At 45.6% G+C, this 24,800-nt stretch overlaps 1 protein-coding gene across 2 annotated transcripts in view; it reads right to left on the bottom strand.

Annotated features, from left to right (window-relative positions):
- The window catches only part of GPC3 (glypican 3), a 145,446-nt gene that overhangs the window by 8,164 nt on the left and 112,482 nt on the right, over positions 1 to 24,800 (bottom strand). The window contains exon 7 of one of the 2 annotated variants that reach the window (XM_027741881.2): positions 18,811 to 18,964. The exons of the other annotated variant lie outside the window; for it this stretch is intronic. Coding sequence (XP_027597682.2) covers positions 18,811 to 18,964 — 154 coding nt within the window. The remainder of the gene's footprint in view (positions 1 to 18,810; positions 18,965 to 24,800) is intronic. 2 annotated transcript variants of the gene reach the window in all.

The raw sequence follows: 24,800 nt of genomic DNA, 5'->3' as shown, positions 1-24,800 counted from the left end.
CTAGCCCTCAAGGCAGAAGGGTATTTCTCAATGCTTGATTAGAAAAGTCATGGTGGTGTTACAGCACCCAGGAACATCTGACATTGTCCTTTGTGACTCACTGCATGCAGAAACCAGACATGAACAGTGCCCAGGCCATGGAGACCAGGGGTTTGTGGCATTCATGCTCCAAGTGGGAATCCAGGAATGTGCCTCTTCAATCAAAAAGGACCAGGATTTTGTGCAACGTCTACATTCAGTCAAAAATCCCTGGACATCCATCAGGCCTTACTTACCTTTTAAGGAAAAAGAAAAAAAATCTAAGGCAGATGGTGTTTTGCTCCTTGAACACACATGTAAAGAAAGTGCTGAGCAGCACTCTCAGCGTGGGGATCAAACTGACAAACTCCACCAGGCTCATGATGCCAAGGGAAATATCTGGACTGAGATTTCAGGTCATAACCCTAGAATCTGGGTTGTGCATGGACAGACCTGCTCAGCACACAGGTAGAGCTGGCAGGTAGGCTCAGGCATGGTGGTACACCGTGCTCTTCTGCTCAGCCTGCCTCTGTTCCTGGAGAAACTCCCTGAGGTTCTGTGCTCTGACACAGCCTGAGATCACTGGCATGGATGGAGAGCAAGCTCCCCCTGTCCATGCCGGGGGAATGTTTGCATAGAGCATAGGCTCAGGTAAGAGTTGCCAAGGGAAGGGAGCCAAGAGGCTACAGCATCTCCTGGCTTTTCTAATTGTGTTAAGTTGCTAAAATAAATAAATAAATAATAAATAAATAAATAAATAAAAACCTGGACCTGCATTAAAACAACATAAAAGTGACTTCAGCCTATAAAAATGGGGTAATGCAGATGGCCCTGGGAAACATCACCATACCCAACTTTCCTACTTTATATAGAAGAAGGTTTGGGTTCATAGGCTGGAACTCTTTAACAGCTTCAGGTCACGTTCCCTGCGCTGGAAGAAGCCCCAGGAACAGCCAGTGTAGTCTGAAAACAGGACCTGGCTTTGCACTGCCTTCTGCAAGGCTGCAGAGAAAGACCCAAATTAAACCCAGCTGCTTACTGTGTGTGTGTAACATCTGATACAAATCCAGGCTGAGTCCTGCTCCCTACCTCTGTCCCAGGCCAAGAGCAAACCCTAGTCCCAAAACACCAATGGAATGATGGTGCTGAAAGCTGGATCTGGATGGTGGTCGCAGTTCCAATTGGAAACCCAGTGTCATCCCTGCTGAGCACCAGGATACTGTGGCAGCAGAGCTTGGGCTGTGTTGGACCCATGCCATGACACTTGCTCTTTCTGGGGGCCAAGGGTCTCCCTGTTATGCTTGGGGACCTGCGGCTGGAAACGTGTTGGAGCTCAAGGAGACCACCTTGACTGCCCCCACTCCAGCAGGAGGGAGCAAGGGACAGAGGGGATTGGCCCTGGACTTTTACCCTGGTCAGTCTGTACAGTGCAGCCACAAGAAGGTACTAGGGACAAGGACTCACTGCTCATTTGGTGGGAGCATCCAAATTGTTCTGGAGACACCTCTATTGACCCAGCAAGCAGTGTAAGAAGGAGGTGACAACTCAGTAGGGCTCCAAGGTCCACAAATGCCTCCTTCTCCATGCTATCTGTAGCAATCATGGCTCACTCTCAGGAATGTCACAATCACAGTGGAAAATCAACATAAAAAGGCTACATAATCCAGTTTGAAAATCCCTTCAAAACCCACAAAATCTTCTCTAAAATGGATTACAGAGATTAGAGATAAGAGTTTCCTGGAAATCAAGAATTGTGTTTCAGCCTCCTCCCTCCACCCTCTCAGAAAAAAGAATCAGGCTCATGCCCCCCAACACCTCACCACACTCCTCCCCAGCCATCACTCTGGCCTTGGGGAGCAATGGCAGCTGCCTCCAGCCCCTAAAAACAGCAGAGCTGTGTCTACCTGATTTTGCCCTAAGCACTATTTTGGGGCATAATCTGATGTATGTACCTGAGCCTATGGACAACATGCATCAGTGGGAGGAAATCTGCCTGCACAGGGAGAGGAGGGGATGACTGCCAGTCTCCTGCAAGCTTTTTGGTCCATCCCTTCTCCAAACAGGCTCCATGGGACTGTATAATGTGCTGCCATGGTTTTGTGAGCTGCAGGAGGCTGCACCCAACCCTGTGGGTGCCCAGCAGAAAAACATCCTCTTAAATCAAGGTGGTCTTGTAAAAATCACTGATGTGCCAATGGTCACAACGATAGCAAGAGGAGAAAGGTCAAACACTCATGAGCTGATGATATAAAAGTATTTAGCAGCCACACCATTATTATTCCGGTAGATTAAAACCAGCTTTTTGTTTAATATTTTGACTCAAGCATCTACAGTTGATGGTGGCAGGACAATCTTCTGTTGGGAATTTTTATTTTGTGAGAGTATTTGTGCTTGCTTTCTTATTTGGAACAACAACAACAAAAAAGGATTGCAATATTAGCATTCCCGGCAGAGCACACATTCAAGTTCCTGACCTGTTATTGCTCAAGGACTTCTGCAGCTGCAGATGCCTGTTTGGAGCTACAGTTAGGTCACTTTGAATGATGCTCACAGAATAAGGATCAAAACACTCACAGCTTGATCAAAAGGACATTTTATGAACATTGCAGCCCAAGTGCTGATGTGAATACTTACGTTCGCCCTTATATTACCTCAGCTCAGTTCTAATAAATTAACACCCTTCTAAATAATGCTCTCAATTTTTATATGTTTCATGTTTTTCTGCCTTATGGCTTTGAAAGCATGTTCTCAAAACCTTTGCATCACTCTGGGAATGTTCACAGTTGTGGTGAGATCTGAAAATCAACTTCTTGTCCAGAGGAATAACGGGGGTTGCAGCTTTGTATCATTGTTCCACCTGCTCTAACCTGAATTTATCCACTAAAGGCTGGGGGTTTTTCCCCCACAAAAGAGGGTAAGACAGTCAGACTCTTTCTTTTCCCAGTAGGAATTACCACCTGTAAATAAACAACCAAAAACTGAACTACAACCTCCAGCAGCATAAATGCTCCTTTGAAAAGAGACAACAGAAAAAACAAAGCAGGGAAAAATCCAGTCTCTTTTCTGCATTTCCCTTGCACATTAGAGGCAAAATGAATTTACCAGTCCAGGACAGGGGATGTCTTATTGGTGCAATACAGCTGCTTAACTGTTCTTTAGAGATATTCATCTCAAAAGCCAGAACAGAAAGAGCATTTTCCCCCCTTTTATTTATTTATCTTTTTTTGTGCCAACTCACCTTAGCTGAAAAGCGCATTGAGATTGTAATTGTGGGAAGGCCTCATCTAGTAGATTTGTAAACTCAGCTATCGGCTTGAATTACTGGAATTAGCAAGGCTAATTTAATGTCACTGTTCAAAATAGCTCAGATTTGGAATTTCTTAATGGCCTTAGGAAAAGGAGTCTTTATGCATACTGCAATCTAGGCTTCATTCTTAGACTAAATTCCTTCTCATAGATTTTGTGAATGCCCTGTTTTGTAGCCAACACAAACTCTGTCCAGTAAAATAATGTAAGGACTCAGAATGAAAAGAGATTAGCTGTTCCCTGCTCCTGTTATTTTAAAGCAGAAATAACTTTGGCTTCTACTGATTCATAGACAAAGCTTGAAATGCAAAGCATGCTCAACTCCAGATTCAGCATGAAAAGGACCTTAAAATATTCCCGAGTGCAAGTAATGGACTTATTAGAGGGATGAAAAGAGGCACTTTTCACAGAATCCCAAGCCCTTTAGTCCTGTCATATCAATAATCTTGCTTAAGAATTTCATTCTATTTACATTTCTTTCCCTTCCAAATATCCTGCCTGACTCCTATGAAATACAACGTTTACGCTTTTAAAGCGTTAATTTATTTCTGTTAATGCTTGGTGGTGAGTGGTGTAAAATGTCTGTGGATCACCCAGAGCGGGAGTCACGGTGTCACAATGGGGTGCAACAGGGAATAATTCTGTCCAACATGCAGTTTTACACCTGACAACTGATAAAAGGGGAGGGAATTTTAAAGATTTAGTTAAAAGCATCTTCTTTAAATAGTGGCAGTCGACTGAGCTAGAACTCGACATACCTGCAGTCTGTTATCCTCTCCTTCATGTTTAACACCCACAAAAACAATGCTAACAGTAAGAAAAAAAAAAAAAAGCTTTATAGGTATCAGGAAGTAAATTCACCTGGCTGTCCTTAAGCTGCCAAAATATATCAAGTTTTTAACCCAGTTTGCTTACTCTTTGCAAGATGGTTTAATCTAAAACCAGCACTAAGCAATTAGCGACAATTTTCCCTCTTTGTTTGAGGAAATGGCTGAAAAACAAAGGAACAAATCACAAAAGCCTGTGTGGGAATACCAGTAAAGCAGATGGAGATGTCCCCTTTTTTAAGAAGTGAGGGGAAGTTTTTTCTCCATGGCTCCATGTCCCCAGGACAATTAGCACTGATTGGGGAACATCATAGCATGGAGGGGACAGAAGATATTTTGGGCTACATTTGCCCATGGCCCTCCCTGAGACAGCACCAGCAGGGACCAAAAGATCCCCAAACACTGTGATAGGATGAGTGGGTGAGTGGCCACACTGGGATGGCCGTGCACAGCACGTGGTACCAGCCAGTGATGATTTCCACAGACCAAACCAGATTTCACGCTGCCTTTCACCTAAGGGTCTCAAAGCTCAGCACAGGCATTAATTATGCCCTCTGCTTCACAGAGATTAATTAAGCACTGAAGCCTCACAGTCCCTGAGAGCCAAGCACAAACCTCCATTCACCAACAGCTAAAACTGAGCCGAGGTTGTGATGAGGCTTCAGGAGCACTGATGGAAGAGCTGATAAAAGCACCTCTGAGTGCCCCAAGCTGCTCTGAAGTGGCAGCATCCTCCTCCCAGGATACTTCTAATTCCTCTGGACACATCCCAGCAAGTCCCCCTGAGAAGGCAGCCTTTCAAGGTTTGGCTCTGAAAACACTCTTTATGGCAAGACATAAAAAGCTGACACACCAGGGAGCCAGGAGGGCAGGGAGCAGTCCCATCCCACAGCCATCCTTCTGTGCATCCCCTCAGTCCCTATTCCTAAGGACACCTCAACAGTCTCTGACGTTAGCGGTCATTTTTCCTAATGATGAACTGGGCAGCCCTGATAAGACATCCCATATCCACATGCCAAGAAGTAATAGCAGCTCCTCACATCATCCTTGTTGCCTCCTCCTGTGCCGCTGGCTGCTGGGCTGCTGTGTCACCCCTCCCTGGGTGGGACAGGCTGCAGAAGATGAGCAGGCTGCCTTTTCCTGCCCCATCCTCCCAGCTCCTCCAGCTGCAAGAGGCATCCCCAGCAGTTCTGACAGCAGAGCCATGGGAAGGCACCACAACATGCCCAGGTGCTCTGAGATGCTCCAGAAACCACCCTGACTGCAGCACATGCAGAGCCATTATCCTTCACTGGGAAAAACCAACACACATCACACAGGACTTGTGCAGCCTTGGTCACTCTGGAGGCAATGCTCTAGCAAAGAAACAAAATCCTCTCTGTCTCCTGATCCCTGTTTTGCTCCATTCAGGCTTGCTGGATGCCTCCCTGTCTTTCCATCTGCCTGGATGACTTCATGTCCTCTCAGATGTTGATCGAGCCGTTTGCCCAGGGCACACACAAGGGATTCAGATGAGCAGTCTGCCAACCCACAAACATCTGCTATCACTGTTTCTTTAGCAACAAATGCCTGGATGAAATAGGTGACAAGTGCATTAAAAAAATATGATACCTGTGCTGCAAAGAGCTGGAAGGCAAAGGGGGATTGCCAGCCCCTGCAGCTAACAAAAAGTGGTGGCTGTGCTGTAGCTGCAGCCTGGGAAACCCATTAAGACCACATGGGGTGTCAAATTGTATGGAACGTGAGCACTGGCCTTGCAGGGCAAGCAACGGAACCGGGTGGGAAGCGGGTCCAAAGAGACCAGAGGTAACATGAGCTTCTAAGAACACACCTGCCTTTGCCTCCCAAAAACTGAGAGGAACAGGTGTACAGGCGCAGCCTGAGCTGCCGGTCAAGACAGAGGTAGACAAAGTATCCCTTGTGCATCCTATCCTGCAGTGGGATGTAGCAGGGGAGATGCTCATGGAGGGACCCCTGGGAGCAGGGCTTGCTGTAGGAACTGCATCTTTTTGCTCTGCTTTAGGGGTTAGTGCCAACCTGCAGCCATCCAGTTCCCCAGTGTAGGTTTTGGTGGGATGAAAGGGATTTAGGAACCTCCAGGTAATCCCACACAGTGATCCCGGTTACTCTGTATCCTACATAACAGGAGCTGGTTAAGTATTTTTACAGACAGGTTTCTGCTCCTTAATGTATGCAGCTGGTCAGGTGAACCTTACTGTTAATAGCAACCGAAATCACGCTCTAACCTCTTGCTTTCCAACCCAAGCACAGCAGTTCTTTTCATTCAGTGAGTAGCAATACCTCCTTGCTAAGTCCTTATTTTTGGATTTTTTCCTTTGGTACACAGAACCATTTTTCTTTTTTCCACATTTTTAATGAGTTCTGGCAGTAGGAAGTTGTTTGTAAATCACACAAGTATTTGTTTTACTGGAAACATCTGCTTTAACACATTTGTCTTTTAAAAAAACATTTTTTTTTTAAACAAAGGTATTAAGCTGCAATGTAAATTGGGCACATCTGTTTATGAGTCACTGCAATAGCACTGCCTCTAATGCACCAGATCACATAGATCTCCAGGGGCCTGATCCAGCAGAAATTGGAAACTCGCAGCTCGTTCTGCTCCCTTTTCCAGCACTCCTCTTCCAACAGCACTTCTGCCTGATTTAATAAATTAAGGTCACTAAATAAGAAAGACCTATTTAGCATCTGCTAATAACATTAGGTGTCTGGCCCAGCAGTCACTTAAGTATCAACAAGATACTCAAGCTGGTGCCCAAGTCCACGGACAACTGAGGACCAAGTTCACTGGAATTATTTTTACATGAGGGACACGTAGCTGTGAACTCCAAGCTGCACCAGACCCACCTCTGCCCACGGTGCCATACTATCTCTGCTGCCTTCAGATATTCAGGGCTGCCATAAAAAAAAATGTTTAGAGAAGTAAAGTAGAGGGAAAGACATCAGCTGAACCTCCAAGATCAAAACCTGACTCACCAGCTGGCATTTGTTCACTGGAAATGCAAGGGTTAGCAGACCTGGAGCACTGGTCTGGGGCCCAGGACAAACCATTCAGCTTTTTTTACTGCAGTGGCTGGTAAGCATCCTTGATGCCTCTTGGGTAAATAAAGCCAATGAGGGGTGTGAAGAGGGAATCAAAACCAGCAAGGAGATGCTTGGAGTGGGCAGATTCAGGACCTCCATGTCCACAAGAGCTGCCAGACTCCAATTGTCCCAGGCACATGTACCTCACCCCAGCAGGGCAAAGCTTTCTTACTGCCACCAAAGCCCACAACCAGGCAGGAACATCCCACCAGAGCCCAGGAGGGAATGCAGTGCGTGCAAAACCTTTGCTCCCTGCACCTGGCCACAGTCCACCTATCCAGAACAAGTGCCTTCCCAAAACCATCAGACTGCCACCGTGACGCCCACACACTTGATATCTACCACTGGCACCATATTTGGAAAAACTGGTCCATTGGTGAAAGCACACATAGACAAATGGCACAGCAGTCATGGTGGCCGTGCACCGCCTCATCTTAGCTACAAGGTGCTGAGCACAGCTGATAGAATCATAGAATGATTTGGTATTATTTTGGGTTGGAAGGGACTTTGAAGCTCATTTTGTTCCAAACCCCCTGCCATGGGCAGGGACACCTTCCAGGGACACCAGGTTGCTCAAAGCCCCATCCAGCCTGGCCTTGAACACTTCCAGAGATGGGGCAGCCACAACTTCTCAGGGCAACCTGTGCCAGTGCCTCACCACCCTCACAGTCAAGAATTTCTTCCTAACATCAAATCTGTCAGTTTAAAGCCATTCCCCCTCATCCTGTCACTTCATATCCTTGTCAAAAGTCCCTCTCCAGCTCCCTTGTAGCCCCTTTAGGTACTGGAAGGCTGCAATAAGATCTCCCTGGAGCCTTCCCTTCTCCAGGCTGAACAATCCCAACTTTCTCAGCCTGCCTCCACAGCAGAGGTGTTCCAGCCCTCGGAGCACCTTTGTGGCCTCCTCTGGACCTTGACCCTCTCTTAGTCTTTGCAATGGCAGAAGTAAAGCTACAAGTGTCAGGAAGGGACATGGAAGGCAACAGTGAATCGGATGCTCCCTGACAACAGACAATGGAGCACGAGTGGGGAAGTTTGCCTTTAGAAGGAAGGGGAGAGAAGAGCGTTTTGTGTATAAACACATTCTTTCACATTCTCTGCACGTGCCTTAGCGGATTATTTATGTGGACAAAGGAAGAGGAAGAAATATTGCAGGCTGTGTTCTGCGATGACTTTGGGGAGCACACAAGTTTTTTTTTTATTTACTTTTTACTGGAATGATCTACACAGAACCAGAAAAGGACAAGCAAATGTACCGAAGCTGCAGAGCAGCCGGTGGAGAGTTATCAAGGAGGCAGAGGATATTAGTCAGATTCTGATAATAACCACCATCTCCCACCTGCCAACTGCAGTCTGCCTGACACAAAAAACTCCAAAAACAGGCTGCAGCAGATGTCTGCCTCCCCATGCAGGAAGCGTCTCCAGTGTCCATGAGACACAAGCAGCTCCAAAATAGCTTCGAGTCGAACAATTTTACAGAGACTCAAGACACTAAATTCAAACAGGAAGGAGGGAAGAAAAAAAAAGTAAAGAAAAAGGATGTGTATCACATTGCAGTTGTAATTTACATTTTAGAAATCCTGCTGGGACTCCTGTGCTGGACTGAGGCAGTGACAGATGCCCCGGCAGTCTGTCCAGCTGCCAAACCTGATGCTCAGCAGCCAGCAGTACCTGCCACCACAAAACATCCCTCCCCACACATCACAGCACAGAACCACCAAGGGAGTTGCCAGCCAAGGGATGCAGCAGCATCCTGGGCACACAGGGACCCTCAGCATCCAGCAAAGAGTCTGCCCCAAGGCAGCACTTCGGGCACCAGCTCCTGGCTGCTTAGAGATGGGATATGCAGAAAGGGCCCTCCAAGGAAGGAAGGTGTGAGAAAGGAAAGGCGCTGCTGGGTTGGCATTCAAGATCCAGCTGGGCACAGACCCAGCCTCCTGCAGGAGGGAAGGGCAGAACATCGTCCCAGATCCCATGGGTAGCAAAGAGAGAATGAAAAGCAGGAACAGACAGCAAGATGTCATCAAGAGCCCCAAATACCACATTTTCTGAAACAACAGAAGCTGGTCAAAATGCCAGATTTCCATTCCCATAGAAAAGGGAGAATGTGCTACTGCTCCAAAGCAGAACAAAGGCAAAATGCGTCCAAATTTTCTGTTGTTTAAATAAAAAAAATTCTAAAAAGGCAAGTTTACATACCACTCCAACAAAGTCCAACCAATTCATTTTAATTTCATTTTTTTCTGTGTATAATTATAAACATAATCTCAAGCAGACTTTTAGACAAGAAGCTGCTCTGGAGTGAAACCTGACAGGATTACCTTGCAGTACAGGCAAGCAGGCTGCTGCTGCTTCATTTCCCTGCTGCAAGAGCTGAGAAAGATGTTTCAGTTTATTCCAAAACAAGAAAATCCCATCCAAAACTCCAGCATGCTTCACTGGAGAGGCAGTTTGCACCACAGTCTCCCAATCAGAAAGCTTCTAATCTGCCCTAAAAGCAACACCAGGGGAGGTTAAATTTTGAAGCCAGGGCACTTTTGCCCCAAGGAAGTTGCACCACAGACCCAGAAAAGCTGGCAAAGTCAGGAAACTTCAAAAGCACTTGGCTGCCTGAAATTTGTTCCTACAGAAAAAACCAATCTGGGCTCACTTTCAAGCTGTGAGACCCCCAGGGCCAGGAATGGAGGGAGAAGGCAGAGCACAGTCCGTGGCAGCCACTGCGTGGGAAGGAGGACATCTCTCCTCCAGTTCACAGCTCATCCATCCCAGCACGAGAGGGGTCGGGATCTGCTGGAAATACACCTGGGAACGAGGGGAGCCTGCGCTCAGGCAAACACACCTGGTTCAGTTCATGTTACTCCTGGTGTCAGCCCCGGCAGATGTGTGTGCACAGCTTGGGGCTAATGCACAACAGTCGAGGAGAGCTCCTGCCTGATGGATGATGGATCCCCCGTTTCTGGAGTGCACGGAGCAGTGTTGACTCAGTAATTGATCGTGTCCTGGTTATGCACAAACTGATGAGTGATTTGCTGGCCAGACCCAAATGCACACTATTTTCACTTGCAAAGCAAGGCATGAGAAGAGAGAAAGAAATGAGGATTAAAACCCTGGAATCCTAGGAGGTTTCTCTGGAGGAGCATCCTTCTTCCCCTTTCCAATATCTTTCTGGCAAGGACTTAAAAAACAGGCTGCTTTCAGGGCAGGTCTGTGCTTCCTTCTGCTGGAGACCAACAGCCACCAGCAACAGGCTCCATGATCAGGTCTGTGCACAAGTCCAGCATGGGCTGTCCATTGATTTAATCTCAAGCAATGCCTCTTCCTCCATCCAGACATCTTCCAGATATTTAAGTCACAGCTTCATTTAATGAGGCTTGATTACTTCATGGATACATACATTTATATTTATGGAAAGATGTAAAAACTAATTTTCAAGAATGCAATGCTGCTGTCTGCAGCAAGTAGGAACCTGTTGGATCCCAGAGATCGATGCCATGTGGACTCTCACTCAACCACATCTAAGCAAACACCAGCTCTAGAGAGCCATTGATTACTGACACAGTGCGATGCCGCAACTCTCACTGCCAGGTCATTGCCACAATAACCTGCATAAAAACAAACACATTTGTTCAAATTTGAAAGAGGGGAACTGAGAGGTCAAGTTTTTTAAGGCAGTCTGGAGAATTCCAGCATTTCCCATCTTCTTCCCTTTAGGGCTTAAAACTGCTCTGAAAATTGCGCCCACAAGGTTTCCAGTAAGTAGTGGCTTCCATGGTCCACCTGAAACATCATCTGTTCTCTTGGACACCTCCTTCAGGGTAAGAAGATGGACAGCAAAATGTAGCAGCCACAGCTGAGAGCCCAGAGCCCTCTCCCAGACACTTCCAATGAGACATGGCCACCTGTCTCAATATTAATTATGTCTCCAGTTATTGACATAGTTGTATTACCCCAAGACACCTTTTGGGCAGACACGCGTCAAGCTTATCCCGAGCCAAGCCGTGTTTTATAGTTCTTGATGGACGCTAGTTGTGTGAATTTGTCTAATTGTGCCTTTGACTGCACACAACCTTTGGGTGTCCCCACTGTGTGACACCCCTCCTGTTCATCCCCGTGATGTTTTACAGCTGAGTGCTGGCACACAAACACGAGTGCCGGGCACACACACCATCCCGTATGGCTGGGACACACTCCAGGGCTGGAGCCCTCTCCCACAGTGCCGAGCAGGGCTGTGCCCTACAGCCTCATTTATTACATCCCCATAATCACTCTTATCAGCTTACCTGCAGTAAGGCATTAGTAAAAGCCAAGTCGCTCATGAAAGGGGCACCCTCTCCTATGTGAAAAGTCAATCAACATGTTATATTGTTATCGGGCTGGCAGACAAACCTCCCTTTGTATGACAAACGGTGCAGATATGATGCCCTGACTATCAGTGTAAGGTTATCTTGTCGGTCCTTTAGCAAGTAGCACCTGATCTGCTCCTGTCTGAAATATGCCTTTAGTGTTGTCTCTTAAAAAGAAAACCGGTTAAACTATATTGTCTCTCCAAAACAAAAAATGACAAAAAAAGAAAAGCAGGTTTGTATCCAAGTCAGGAATTGTGTTTCCCAACTTCATCAGCATTCATGTGTTTCAGCCACAAAAAACAGATTCATCATCCTTTAAAGATAAATATGGCCATCACTATTGCAACTGGGCAGATTTTTGCATACTTGAAATTGTTTTGATGTGTTCAGTCATGTAAAATGCTGCACTCAGTAACAATTTAAAGATACATTAGCTCCCAAATTACACTGCTGAAAAGCATCTCCTTACACACCCTGGCATAATACAAACTGTTATTCAAACTTGCAGCCTAACTAGAGGGTAAGCCTTTTGCCAGCAGACTGGCATTATAAACATCTGGGACTGATGAGCAATCATAGATTTCCAAAGACTTCTGTGCATTTGTACGTGTAACAGCAGAAGCATCATCTCATCTGACCATCAGTGTGTCTCCAGCCCTTCAGCCTCACCAAGTCACCTTATGCTGAGCCCATGGACCAGCCCCATCTGCACTGATCTGGACTTCCAAAAGAAGGATTCAGACCAATGTCTGCTCACATTGGGAATGCAATGCATTGTGTGATTTATGATGCATCCACTGATTCTGCCTTAAAAAAACTGGTACATCATTCTTTGCTTTGAATCAGAATGGACTGAGGCAGTGGAAGTCAGGTCATAAAAATACAAGATACAAATTGCTCAGATGGACTTGAATCTGTAAGCACAACACTGAAGAAGTTAAAAAACATTTAAAAATCAAAGTAAAATTGAAACCAGAAAAATAGGAGCATGGGATTAATATATCCAGTGGATTTACTTGTTGATTTCACAGATGTTTTTTGCAGATATGTGGCTTTTCTCAAAGTACAAATTCTGATAGATGACTTATTGGTTCTTCAGTGGCAGAACTTAGTGTTTCTTTGGAAGAACTCACAGCACAGAGGTTACAAGAACTCTTCAAAACATACACACTGTATACAGTGTGAGACCTGGAAGAGTCACAGCAGCAGAAACAGTTTATAGGATGCTATAAACAAACTCATCTCTGAACACCACCAATAATTTTCCCAGTCTGTCAATAAAAAAAAATCATTTTTTGCTGACGTCAGAAGTTAATGAACTTGCCACTCAATTAGAGAATCAGCCAACTGCTACATGTGACTCCCATCTTTCAGCTTGTATTTGGACAGTGACAAAGAATTCTTGACTTTCGACCAAATCTTCATTAAAAGAAAAACTCAACAAACACAAACACTTGAAATATAAAAGCAATAATCAAGCTATTGCACTGTTTTAGTTGGTACAATTCCAGCTCTTCCATCAGGATAATCTAGCTGACACTCGGCCTTGTCATTTTTTCACCCTGTGACAGGATGTCTTGTAAAACAGCATGTTTCTGTTATCCTTGTTTCAGTTGAGCATTCAACAGCACCCTCCTTGGGAAAAAAAAAGAAGTCGAAAAAAAAAAGTTGCTGCTACAAAAAATTATAGTTAAAAGTCTTAAAGCTTTTAGCAGAATAGAAAAACCCATCAGAAGGATGCTGTGTCAATCTGACCCAGTTCACCCCACTGCCTGAGCCAAGAACAGGGCACCTCTGCTGAAGGCTGAGCAGAACCACGCACAGTAAATATTGATACTGTACACATGATATTTGTCAGTAGGACAATCCAAGCCTGCAGGCTGTACAGCAGGAAGGGACAACAGCCACGTGGCCCTGCACTGTCAGCAAAACCCACACAGATGGAGACATCTCTCACCTGTGGAGGAGTATTTTTAGAAGTCAATTGGGTATTTCAAAACGTCTGTCTCAGCAGAGGGGTGAACATCCCAAGACCCAGTACTAAATGGAGCAGAGCAGCAGATACAGGTGCTGGGATAAGGACACATTGGAGGCATTGGCAAAGCAGTAATCACTATGATAAAGGATGGGAATACATGATCTTGTAAATATTTTAACGAATGTTGGTCTGTCTCTCAACACATGCATGGTGTGAGCCCCAGCAGACTCTCATCACTCCTCCCAGGTTGGGAGTGTCCCCTTTTTCAACACAAATACTCACTTTTAAGGAACCTTTCCCACAGGAACAAGCTGCAGAAACCAGGAGGGCAGCACCCAAAGAGACCCTGTCTGGCCTCACCCACTGCCATACACAGGCACCACCTCAGCAAGGAAACCCCTGCTTGATCCCCAAAATGAGCAGGCTTTTTTGCACCCCATGAAAAAGGAACTTAAATGTCATTGTAGCAGAGACATCTGCTGTTCCCTGCTCAGGGAAGGAGCTCGGATTGACAGCACCTTCCTAAAATAACAAACCTATGAGAAAACGGGGTGAGGAGAGGAATGACATCTCAGCACTGAGACTCCTAAAACATGAAATGCTTCTTGGGACATTTGGAGACATTTAAAAGCAGAATAGGATGAAAGTTGCAACTCATGGTGTTCAGAGCAGCTTCCAAAAACACGGTGTGAGGCAGAAAACATGGGGGTCCAACTCTGCCCACACAGGTCACAGCCAGCGCACAAACACAGCAGCCCCTTCTCTCTGGAAAGGTGGCTGCTGGAGAGCTCACCTGCTCTACAAGGTGCCTATATTCCCATTTGGAAGCATCAACACCTTTGTAACATATATGAAGGGGTTACGAACAAACAGCTTTTCCACCTGGGAAGAGGCCATGCTCGGCCAGCCCAGAGGTGATACTCAAGCCAGCCATTTGATGAGAGCACTCGGAAAAGCCTTGCCAAGAGGATAAATCAGAGGCAAAGCAAGCCAGAACTTATTAAAGAGTTACAGATCTGGGTAAATCAAGGGGGACACCGTGCTGATCTTTCACAAAGCACCTGGGTGCTGTGTGAATCGCTGCAAACCCACACAGGAGTCCCGCCCAACCAGTGGGTCTGGCAGCAAACAGGCAGGGTGCAGGAAAACTCAGGGCTTCCTTCTCCCCCTTAGGAATAGCCATGGGAGAGCAGAGAGGAAAAACTACCTGCAGGTTATGCAGCAGGAGCAGCCAGGCAGGGGAGCTGTTTTACACACACAAACTTCCAGAGCCATCTTTATATATCTTTATTGCACACATCTATCCTTACATATCTCATGGGATGGGGCCAACTTCCCTTCCCAGGACAAACTATTTCTACTTAATTCTGCCAAATCCATCTGTTCCCAAGACAACTTTTGTTACTGCCTAACACAGATATTTTGGAAGGGTAAATCTTCCCCTCAGCCTCCCAAGCCCTTCCCCCACAGTTGCTGGTTTGCTCAGAACATTCCCTGGGTGCTTCAGCTACTAAAAGAGATATTTTCCTCCCAGAAAATCTTGTGAGATGCCCAGGGCACAGCCTACATGAATAGCTGAGCTGGACCACACCAGCTTAGTAAACCCCCCAAAAAGCCTGCACCTTCTCTCCCCCAGCACTTGATAAAGCTGCCCACATGGCACAGGAGCCTCTCCAGCACCCACATTTTATATCCAGGCTTCCTGGCAACGACCTTGTTGGTTGTAAGTGGCATCTGGAGTGAGCACACCAGAGGTGAGCTAATTAATGGGTGGCTGGCTGGAGCATCAGCAAAGCACCAGCCATCCTTGGCCTCTGTTTGCTTTGGGTGCCCCAAAGGATGTAGGATGACTGATCCTAGTGGGCTGTGAGCACATGTTTGTGTCGTAGAGCCTGGAAGACATTTGCACTGACTCATAATTTGGGGGAAAATACTATAATTAATTCGCAGACATGATCTGCCATTGGTGTGGCAAAAATACATGTGTGTGTATGTACACAGCTCTATTTTTATAGCTGCATGGCCAGGGTGCCGGCTCCATCGGTACTCCATTGACAAACAGGATGCACTCTTCTCTGAGCTGGGAGGTTTTCAGTCCTCCCCCTTATTGTAAACATCATCTGCCTTCAAAACCCTTAATGTGTTGCAGATGTGACAAACAATAAAAGACCTATCATAAAAAAAAGCCTGCCATCTCTGTGTTTCCCACTGGGGCAACATAATAATGAATTTATTAGCATATAGGGCTCACCAACATATGTTTATAGTCACTCACAAAGTTTTGACTTGACAGTTTACAAGTATGTTTAAATCATTAAAGTTCAAGTTGACTGTCCAGTTATTACAGGCTCATTATAAATAGGAAACAAAGGTTACATTTTATACAACAGGCGATAAATCAAAACTAGTCTGTATTTGAGACTGACTCTTTTTTTCCCTTTTGCTCTTTTTTTCATCTCCTTATTTCCAAGACCTTCTGAGGGGACATCTCAGTGAGGCCAGGACTCAGCAGATGGTTGTAGTTAGCTGGCAGGACCAGCGGCACCCACACTGGGGAGCAGGAGAAATTCCCACTGCATCCAAGAGATGCAAAGACCTGAGAGCTTTGCTAATGTTTTCACTCAACCGACAGCCAAACTCGGTGCCAGCCCAAGGCATTCACCTCTCCTCCTCCCCAAGGCATCACCAAGTCCATCTGCAAGGCTTAGGAAACCCTTTGGAAGGCAGGAGTTCTCCACTGCCCTCATGGGGCCAAGGAAATTTCCTCCTAAGCTGAACAAAGCATCTAAGAAAAGGAAAGCAAAACCCCAGACTGCATTCCCTGACTGCAAACCTCTGAGGGTCAGCAGAGGTACTCAAACATGCCCAGAGAGGGGGTTTGGGTTTGACCACTGCACTGACACAGACTCCCCCAGCCAGCCAGCCACGTTCCTGCCTTAGCACTGCAGAGCATCCAGCATGGGATAAAACCAGGGACTCAGTAACAGAACCACAGCCACTCCCAGTTCTTTCTGCCTCTATTACAGGGTAACTACCTTGGGAAGGAGAGAGATAAAGCCACATTAAATGTAGAAGTTCATTTTGCAAACTATTTCCAGATTTAAAGCCTGGCATCATTTCAAATAGGCATGCTACCCTAAAATTTAGAAATTGTGGAAAGGGGGGGAATGTGGAATGGTTTCTAGTCCCTTTTATTTCTTGCTATGTACATGTGATATGATGGGAAAAAAATTTAATTGAAAAATATTCTTTCAAAGTAAAAAGAAATATCATTCTCAAAAATGTTGAAAGTGAGTATTTCCACACCATCAGCAACTTTTCCTGGGCTGGTTTCCAACATAAAACTTGAACAGAGTCACAGTTTATATCCAATACCAAGCAAATAGGATTCTGTCACTGTCAGATCAGCTTCACCTTTCTGCTCTAAAGCAAAACACAAAAAAAGAGGATTATGGCATGGGCAAACAAGAAAGAACCAGAAGGTCTCCTTGATGGCACAGCTCATGCCCTCTGAGCTCAGTCAGTGCCTTCAAGCTGTGCTGGACAAACCTCACACTCAGCAACCTGAAAGACTTGCCAGGAACACCATGCCCCAAAGACACTGCTGCCCTAAAGTTAATATTTACCTATCCTGTAGCAAAGGCAGCAACAAACACTCTCCAGCAGAGCAGCACAGGGAAGAAGGGAGGACAAGTCCTCTTTTCCTACTACATGTTCATGCACCACAGTGACAAAGAGGGAGGGGTCTAAGTTGCCAGACAGGCAAGTTGTCAGAGAGATCAATACAGTGATTAAACTAGCCTAGAGAGACAGAAAAAGGCAGAAAGGATTATATATCCGGCTTCAGAGATCACTGATGATATTATGGGGAAGGTTTTAAGAGGAAATTAGAAACACATTAAAAAATAGCATCAAGGTGTGACACAAAGATCATGGAAAATGAAACACGTATCTCTGCTCTCGACACAGGACACTGTGAATCACCTGTATTTCTTTAACCTACACTTTGATATTTAGTTCTTGGATGAAATAAAGTATATTTTATTCTTCTCTGAATTCTGTATTTCCCTTTCAGACTTGGACTGGAGGACTTAAAAAGTCTTTTATTTCCCTTAGTCAATATTTGAATATATGTATTTTATGCACTTTACATAATGTGTCAATAATCTTTGATATAAGACTGGCATTTAATATTTCAGCTCTCACTTCATTAAGGATATTTTAATTATCCCAGACCAATGGAAGGGAATTTATAAACATCTGTGCTTCGTTTAGGAGCCCAAATTTGCCTCTTAAACTTCAAAGCTGTAAAGCTGATTTTATCCAGGTTCAGTTGTCTGGTCTCTCGAAGTGCACCACATAGCACTGAAACCAGCATTAATTGGGCCAGGCCTCCAGCCCACAGACCCATGTCCAGCACAGTCATCCACCTTGGACTCAGCCTCTATCAGCCTGGTTTTGCTCACACAACCAAACCAGATGATGCTGCTGAGCTCCACAGAGCCAGGAGCAGGATGACAGTGGTTAGTGGGTTGAGGTGAAGGCACACACCAACAAGCATGTGTGACTGCCCAAGTCTCAGCTGGTCCTTTGCTTTCTCCTCCCGATGTGTGACCAGGGACTACTCATTAATAACACAGCCTCAAAGCACCAGGAATGCCTCAGGGCCATTTTCAAAGCAACCAAAGACATGACTCATATTGGCAAGCAATGCAATTTCAGGCTCTGAGTACCTAAATCACTTCTCCAAAATGAGCCTGAGTTATTTGCAAGAAATTACCACAGTTTTCTAAAGCCTAGATCAGAAATACCCATCATTTGCTGCAGTCAAGCAAGCCTTCCCAACTTTCTGATGCCCTCCAGAAAGCTGAAAGGTTCATCTCAAAGCTCATGACTGCAGGCTTGCATGAAGGAGAGAAGAAGGTGAGACTGGGACCTACATCAAGTTTGCAACTTGCCTCAAATCCTCTCCGATGAGTTGCCTGCAACACACCCCTGCAAAACCAACCTGGAAAAGCAGCAGCATTTCTTCCCCAGCTGCTGCCTCGGCTGCCACCGAGGTCAGCTGGCACAATGCTGGGAATCATCAGCCTCTGGGCCATGGCTGTGGAGGGCATCGGGGGTGTCTGCAGCAAGCAGACCTGTGCAGACCCCAGGGAGCAGCTCCCCACACCATGACCAAAACCTACAACACACAGAGGGGCAGCTGCTGTGGTACCACCATCCCCATCACCTGCTAAGAACCGGAGCTGGTTCCTCACTCGCAGCTCTCCATCCCCAGAGCCTCTGCCACAGTCATCTTCGTCGTCGCAGTCTCCGCTCTCCTCCTCCTCCTCCGGGGTTTTGCCTGGAGCTTTTCGGCGGGGCAAAGCCATCCCTCTGAGCAGCTGAAAGACACGAGGTGCCACAGTCATTCAGCTGCTTCCCTCCACCCTTCTTGCTGCTCCATCCTATGCTTGCAGGGGGACAGGGTGACAAGAGGGGCACAGGGCTCAGTGGAGTCAGGACAGTGGGACAAGACCCCAGTGCACTCCTTGTGCCAAAGCACCGATGAGCTCAGGTTCATTCACAGACAAAGGTGCACACAGAACCTCAATGAAAGAAACAAAAGGAGGAGGAAAATCCACACTGAGTCATTTTATGCCCTTCAGCTTCTGCCCCATGAGCATTGCATGAGCTACAGTGCATCAACCAGCCCTGAGAGACCCCAGTGTCATCAAAGCTCTGGGGTCACTACAAAACACGTGTCCAAAATTAGGCCAGATGGGGCAAAAAAACAGTAGCAAGAGGTGCCTCTGTTCAGGGGATTCTCACTGCTTTCAGGGACTATCTCCCATATGACAAGTAACACACATGGCAGGAAATGGCAGATCTTTTGGGTCTTTATGGCACCCCACAAACATAACCTAAAAAATCTCATTCCTCACTCTTGAAGCACAAAGGGTGCTAATCAAAGTTTTTGGGATAGCCAAGCGACACAACTGAAAGCATCTTTTAAATGATGTTTTAAAGCTGAGTCCTAAGTAAGGGTAAGAGGTTGCACATCCCTGAGATGGGGACTCGAATGCCTCCCCTGAGCACAGGGTCAGGACTACTTTCCAAACACGGGTGGGAGCTCCCCACACTCCCATCACGGCACATGGAGGGATTAGACACATTTTAAGCTATCGGCTTCCTCTTCCTGCTGACTTTTCTGATTTTACTGTTGCTGAAAGCAGCCAGCTATTTCATCATAAACCCAGATCCCCTTTGAAAAAGTGTGAGTCAGCCAGTTAATATATGCTGAAAATTTCTATCACTGCCACTCTGCTGTTAAAAGCCTTCTTGAATTTAATCTCAGCGCTAAAAAAAAATAATAATGAAAAGGATAAGTAACAGAGAAGGTATTGCAAAATGGGAGCTTTCCGCATACTTCAGGGGTTCAGTTAGTTCCATCTCTTGCAGCAATATGCATGCCTCGCAAGGCATTTTTTAATATCTGGAATCTAGGTTATATTTTTAAACTATTAAGCTAGCCTTAGAAAACAGTTTCTAAAATATTTATCTGCTGAAGTTTATACAGCCTTGGAGGAATGTTTTTGGCATCTGGCTCGCCCTGTCCACAGCACTGTCCACATACCTTAGTGTTTATATTACAGGAGCATAACCTAATGAAAAACAAATGGCTCCATGTGAGACCCCTTTGGGTTCCCCAGCTGCATCAAGCAATGCAGCAAACCTCTCCTTGGCACCTGCCAAAGCGTGAGAACCATGCTGGGTCAGTCCCACATCCATGGTGGGCAGCAAAACGCAGCTCATCGCCCCAGAGATCACGGGGATGTGTTTCCATGTCCTTCAACAGGCTTTGACTCAGGCTGTTTAAGTTCACTTTTCAGGAATTTTGTTTTGTTTAGACATTTACAGGCCTCTCCAGAATCTAGTGTAATCATGAAAAAATGACAAACAAACGAAAGGGCAAGTGCAGTGCTGGGGTAGCAGGAGACAGGCCTCGCACAGGAAGAGAACATGCCCAGCACTCGAGCCTTTAGACCATCCCTTGGACTTCTCCAAAGGAAGCCCCATATAGCAGCAGTCCTCAGCACAGAGTACCTCAGCTCAAGGTGAAATGAGGGTATCCCTCACGCAGCAGCTAATTACCACACACACCAATTCAAATCCATCGCTAAAAAACCAAGCCCATCACTAAAACTCCAAGCCCATCATGGTGGAAGGGACCACAGCCACTCAGCAGCAGGATGCTCACTCCTCTGCAAGATGCTTGTTCCTCCACATCCAAGGCACAGAGCAAGCCAGACGGGACCCCACCATGCAGCCCAGCGGCACAACTTTCATGACTTACCCAAAAAAGCAGAGGAACTTTCTGGCGGAGAGAATTAAGCTTTGGGATATTTTCAGATTTAATAAGCTCAGCAGGGGGCAGGGGAAAATCAAGACTTTTCAATTGTGTCTTTTCAAAAATTAAAATAACTGAGCATTTCTTGTATAACTACTTTTTTTCCTTGGCATGCCATAAATTAGCAGCTTAATTTCTCTGCCTTCGTAGGCACAGTAAAAGAAGAACTTTCTGAGAAACGTCACGCAGGCCCTGACTTTGGATCGAGTGAACGTGACATCCCTGTGCCACGCTGCTCTTTCCTGTTCCAGGAGAAAAGCTCCATCCTCAGCCATGTACTCCCTCCCCAACTGCTGACAACCACAGGGAGGTTCAATTAGTCAAATTTCACAGCTGGCTCTGGGACAAACAAAGCCTATGACACAAAACTACTGTAACAGTAAGCAGGAGACCAGGCATGGGGTGGGAATCCCACTTCGCTCCATTGGCGCATCCAGGCTTAGGAATGCTGCTGAATGTCTCAGCTTCGTCTGGAGCAGCAGCCATAGTCCCACTCATCAACCATTCCACAATCTCCCTGATGGTCTGCACGTTTTATGAAATTATATTTGGTGGGCTGAACATAGATTCCCCATCCTTAAATAGCAAGCAGAGCTGACTGTACCCTAACATTATGGTTTATTCATGTCCTGTGGTTTGAAGTCCATGGTAAAAGGCAGGAAAATACACAGTCTGGTGATCACTAAAGTAGTATGTAACAGTGAGATAGTTTTAACTTAATCACAATTCACCCAGCTGTAAGAGTTTACTGTCATATCTACTCTTCCTTGCTAAACCATAATGGCAAAACTACAGGGTAACATACCCAGTGTAAACTAGAGCTCTCATTGTGGGAGTCTGGGTGCACACACCTCCGAGGGGTCTGCAGGGCATTCATCTTCCATCTGTACAACCACCACAGCAAGAAACTTCCTTTGCTCCTGACTACAAGTTCTAATGGATAAGACGTCCCTCAGCTTTATTTCCAATGTCATCCCTTTTAAACCATGACCCTCTGGATGGGTAGGGTGGGCAGTGCCAGGGTATTGGCATGAGGGACTCCAAGGGACACTGGGCAGCCACATCTGGTCTCCATACACATCTTTGTTGCTTGTCTTGTCTTGTGGTCTCCCCACAGCTTAAAAAACAAGGCAGATGGGAACGGTGCGCTGAGCCTTCCTGCAAGGTAAGCTCCCCAGGGCATCCCAGCATGATTTACACAATTATTCATAACTGTACAGTGACCAGACAAAAACAGATGCAGCAACGCAGGGTAATGACTCAGCTGGACCTGGACGGGCCACCGTATGTTGAAATCTTTTTAACTCCTCATTCTTTACAACTGCTTTACTCAGAGCTCACCATCTCACCAGCCCACTAAGCCACCTGGTCTTGTTTTTCCAATTTTAACACAAACAGTGGGAGCTGCAATATACTTTTTATCATTAATCTCCCATCTCGGAAAAGAACTCAGCATCATGTTTCTTGGACTGCACTTTAATAGCTGTTTTCTCTGTTCAGAAACTAAGCCTGTGGTATTGCAAATATCAATTTGAGCAATACCCAAAATTGTGCCCACAAATTCAGATTAAATACTGTCAGCAAGCTACAGGCACTGTGCTCCTTTAGGGCAAAAATCATCCCTTTCAACACACTTCAAAAATATGTAAAGTAAAGAGAACAGCCAAAGAGATTATTATGGGGAAATAGAAGACTTTTAGAAAAACATTTAATTCCTTCATGAGTTTAGGGGACAAGCCTGATTGATATTTGTAATCTTTTGGTGGACAGAGCTGTCATTTAATTTAGCTTGCATGACTGAAAGAATTTAACAAAAAGTGTTCCATAGAGTTTTGCTGAAATTCTTTGCATGTTTTTAGTAAGCCTCTGGAATACGATCAAACCTAAAAAGCTGGAGAGGATGGAGACTGAACTTGCAGCTAAAATAATATTAAAATTGTAATATATGCTTAATAATCAAGTATTCACATACAGCAGAAAAAGTGCCTCAGTGCAGAAATTACTCTGGATCCCCAGCCGTGTTATCCATGTGCTGCTTGGCATCAAGAAAGGAATCCTGGGAACTGAACCCAGCAGTGAAAACCAGCCCCTGGCTCTGCTAGAAACCTTCCAAAACTCAACCAAACCCACCAACTCATGACTACCTGCAAGATCTGGGATGCCTTCCTACAGAAGCCTCGTAAGGAAGAGTTTTGGAGGAGCAAAGGTGTTATTTCCCCTTTCATCACTCCAGCCCCACATTTCGGCCGCACACTTACAGGTACAGGACACAGATCCCGTGGTACTTCCCACACAACTCCCAAGATTCCCAACAGGTCAGGTTTTTCTATTTTAAATTCCAGCCTGCTGAAAACATGGGGTTTTGGGGGAGAAAAACTAGATCTTATGGCCAATCCTGACCTTGAAATCTGCAATACCAAATAATTTACGTGTGGCTTTTAAATCAGGGCAGCATCATGGGAAACGTGCAGATTTTCACACGATACTGTTCCCTGTTAACAGCTCATTACAATCTACAGAAGTATATTCCCATTATGAAATACAGCTGGGGTTGTTTTGCTTACGAAGGTCATTATCTGATCACAGGCAAGAATCGGGGAAAGGAACCCATTTTATAAGGCTGAAGTTGTGGACTTTTTGAAAACTCATGTGTTTTGAATTTGGTGGCCTGATCATACATAACCATGCACCAGCAGAATTGATTCTCTCCACTTCCTCTGCTTATTAGCCCTGGAAATAGCATGGAAAAAATTATCTTTTATTAGCAAATACTTTCTTTATTATTGAACCAACCCTCATGAGATTTGTTGGTGCCCTTCACACCACATTCCTATTTCGCAGCTCTGTTCGGTTTATCCATTCTATGGACAGGGGCCTTGGTAGCACAGAAGCATGCACCAACACAAACCCAATGCAACATCAACAGCATCAATTTTTTGATTGCTTCTTTCCAAGCTACAGAGAGCTTTCCCCCTCTTGTGTGGCAACGAAATGCAACACATATTACAGAAAAACTCAATGTTCCCTGGCACCAAGCACCAAACTCCATTTAAAAATAAAGATATTTAAAACTTTAAAAGTATCTGTAAATAGCAGGATCTGTACTTCTGTCTTGCACGAGCAAACACATGTGCCTGTGCTCACAGGCAGGCATCACTGCTCTTCTGTACACAATGTTAGCCCATGGACAGAAGAGCCTGTTTTGGCAGAAGAACACATGAACTGTGGTTTCCTTATGGCCCTTCCAGTTGGATGCACCTTGGCAGCAGAGACATGGCAGAGAAGAAACCTGTTCCTAATTGAACTCCTATTTCAAGCTCAGCAGAACAAAGCTTGATCACTAATCAAATGTTAATAAAGTGGAAGCAGGCTCTGGAGCTGCAAAAGTAATTTTCAGTGCTTGGAAAAATTATGAGTTGGACATGTTGGCTGTTTTATCAGCTGCTCCAAAAGACAATCCTGCATTTTCCCATGCTGCTTCCTTGGAGTCATCACAGGTTTTGTGCTGCTGGAGCTGAACTCATCAGACCAAGCCCCAGGCAGCACCTCCTGCCTGCTCTGGGCAAGGGACAGCCCTGGGGTTCCCTCCCCACACATTGCTCTTGGGACATTACTGCTCTTGGGCTCCACACCAACCCGTGGCGATGAGTGCCAAAAGTTGTGAACCATAGCTCTGAATTTATACTGGGGCTCCTTAGCCATAAAAATGTTTAGCACTCAAAACACCATTGCCTGGAACAGGAAAAATCCCTACCATGCATCACTTGGGGTCTATCAGCACAGCAGGACCCACTTTACTGTCTTCACAGGCTGCAGAGGAGATGCTCTCA

Source organism: Pipra filicauda, unplaced genomic scaffold, assembly GCF_003945595.2.
Source record: "Pipra filicauda isolate LSUMZ 115617 unplaced genomic scaffold, ASM394559v2 scaffold58_size5111680_pilon, whole genome shotgun sequence".
In the NCBI taxonomy this organism is placed as follows: domain Eukaryota; kingdom Metazoa; phylum Chordata; class Aves; order Passeriformes; family Pipridae; genus Pipra; species Pipra filicauda.
Note: the sequence above shows the minus strand (reverse complement) of the source record. Positions and strands in the feature narration are given on the sequence as shown.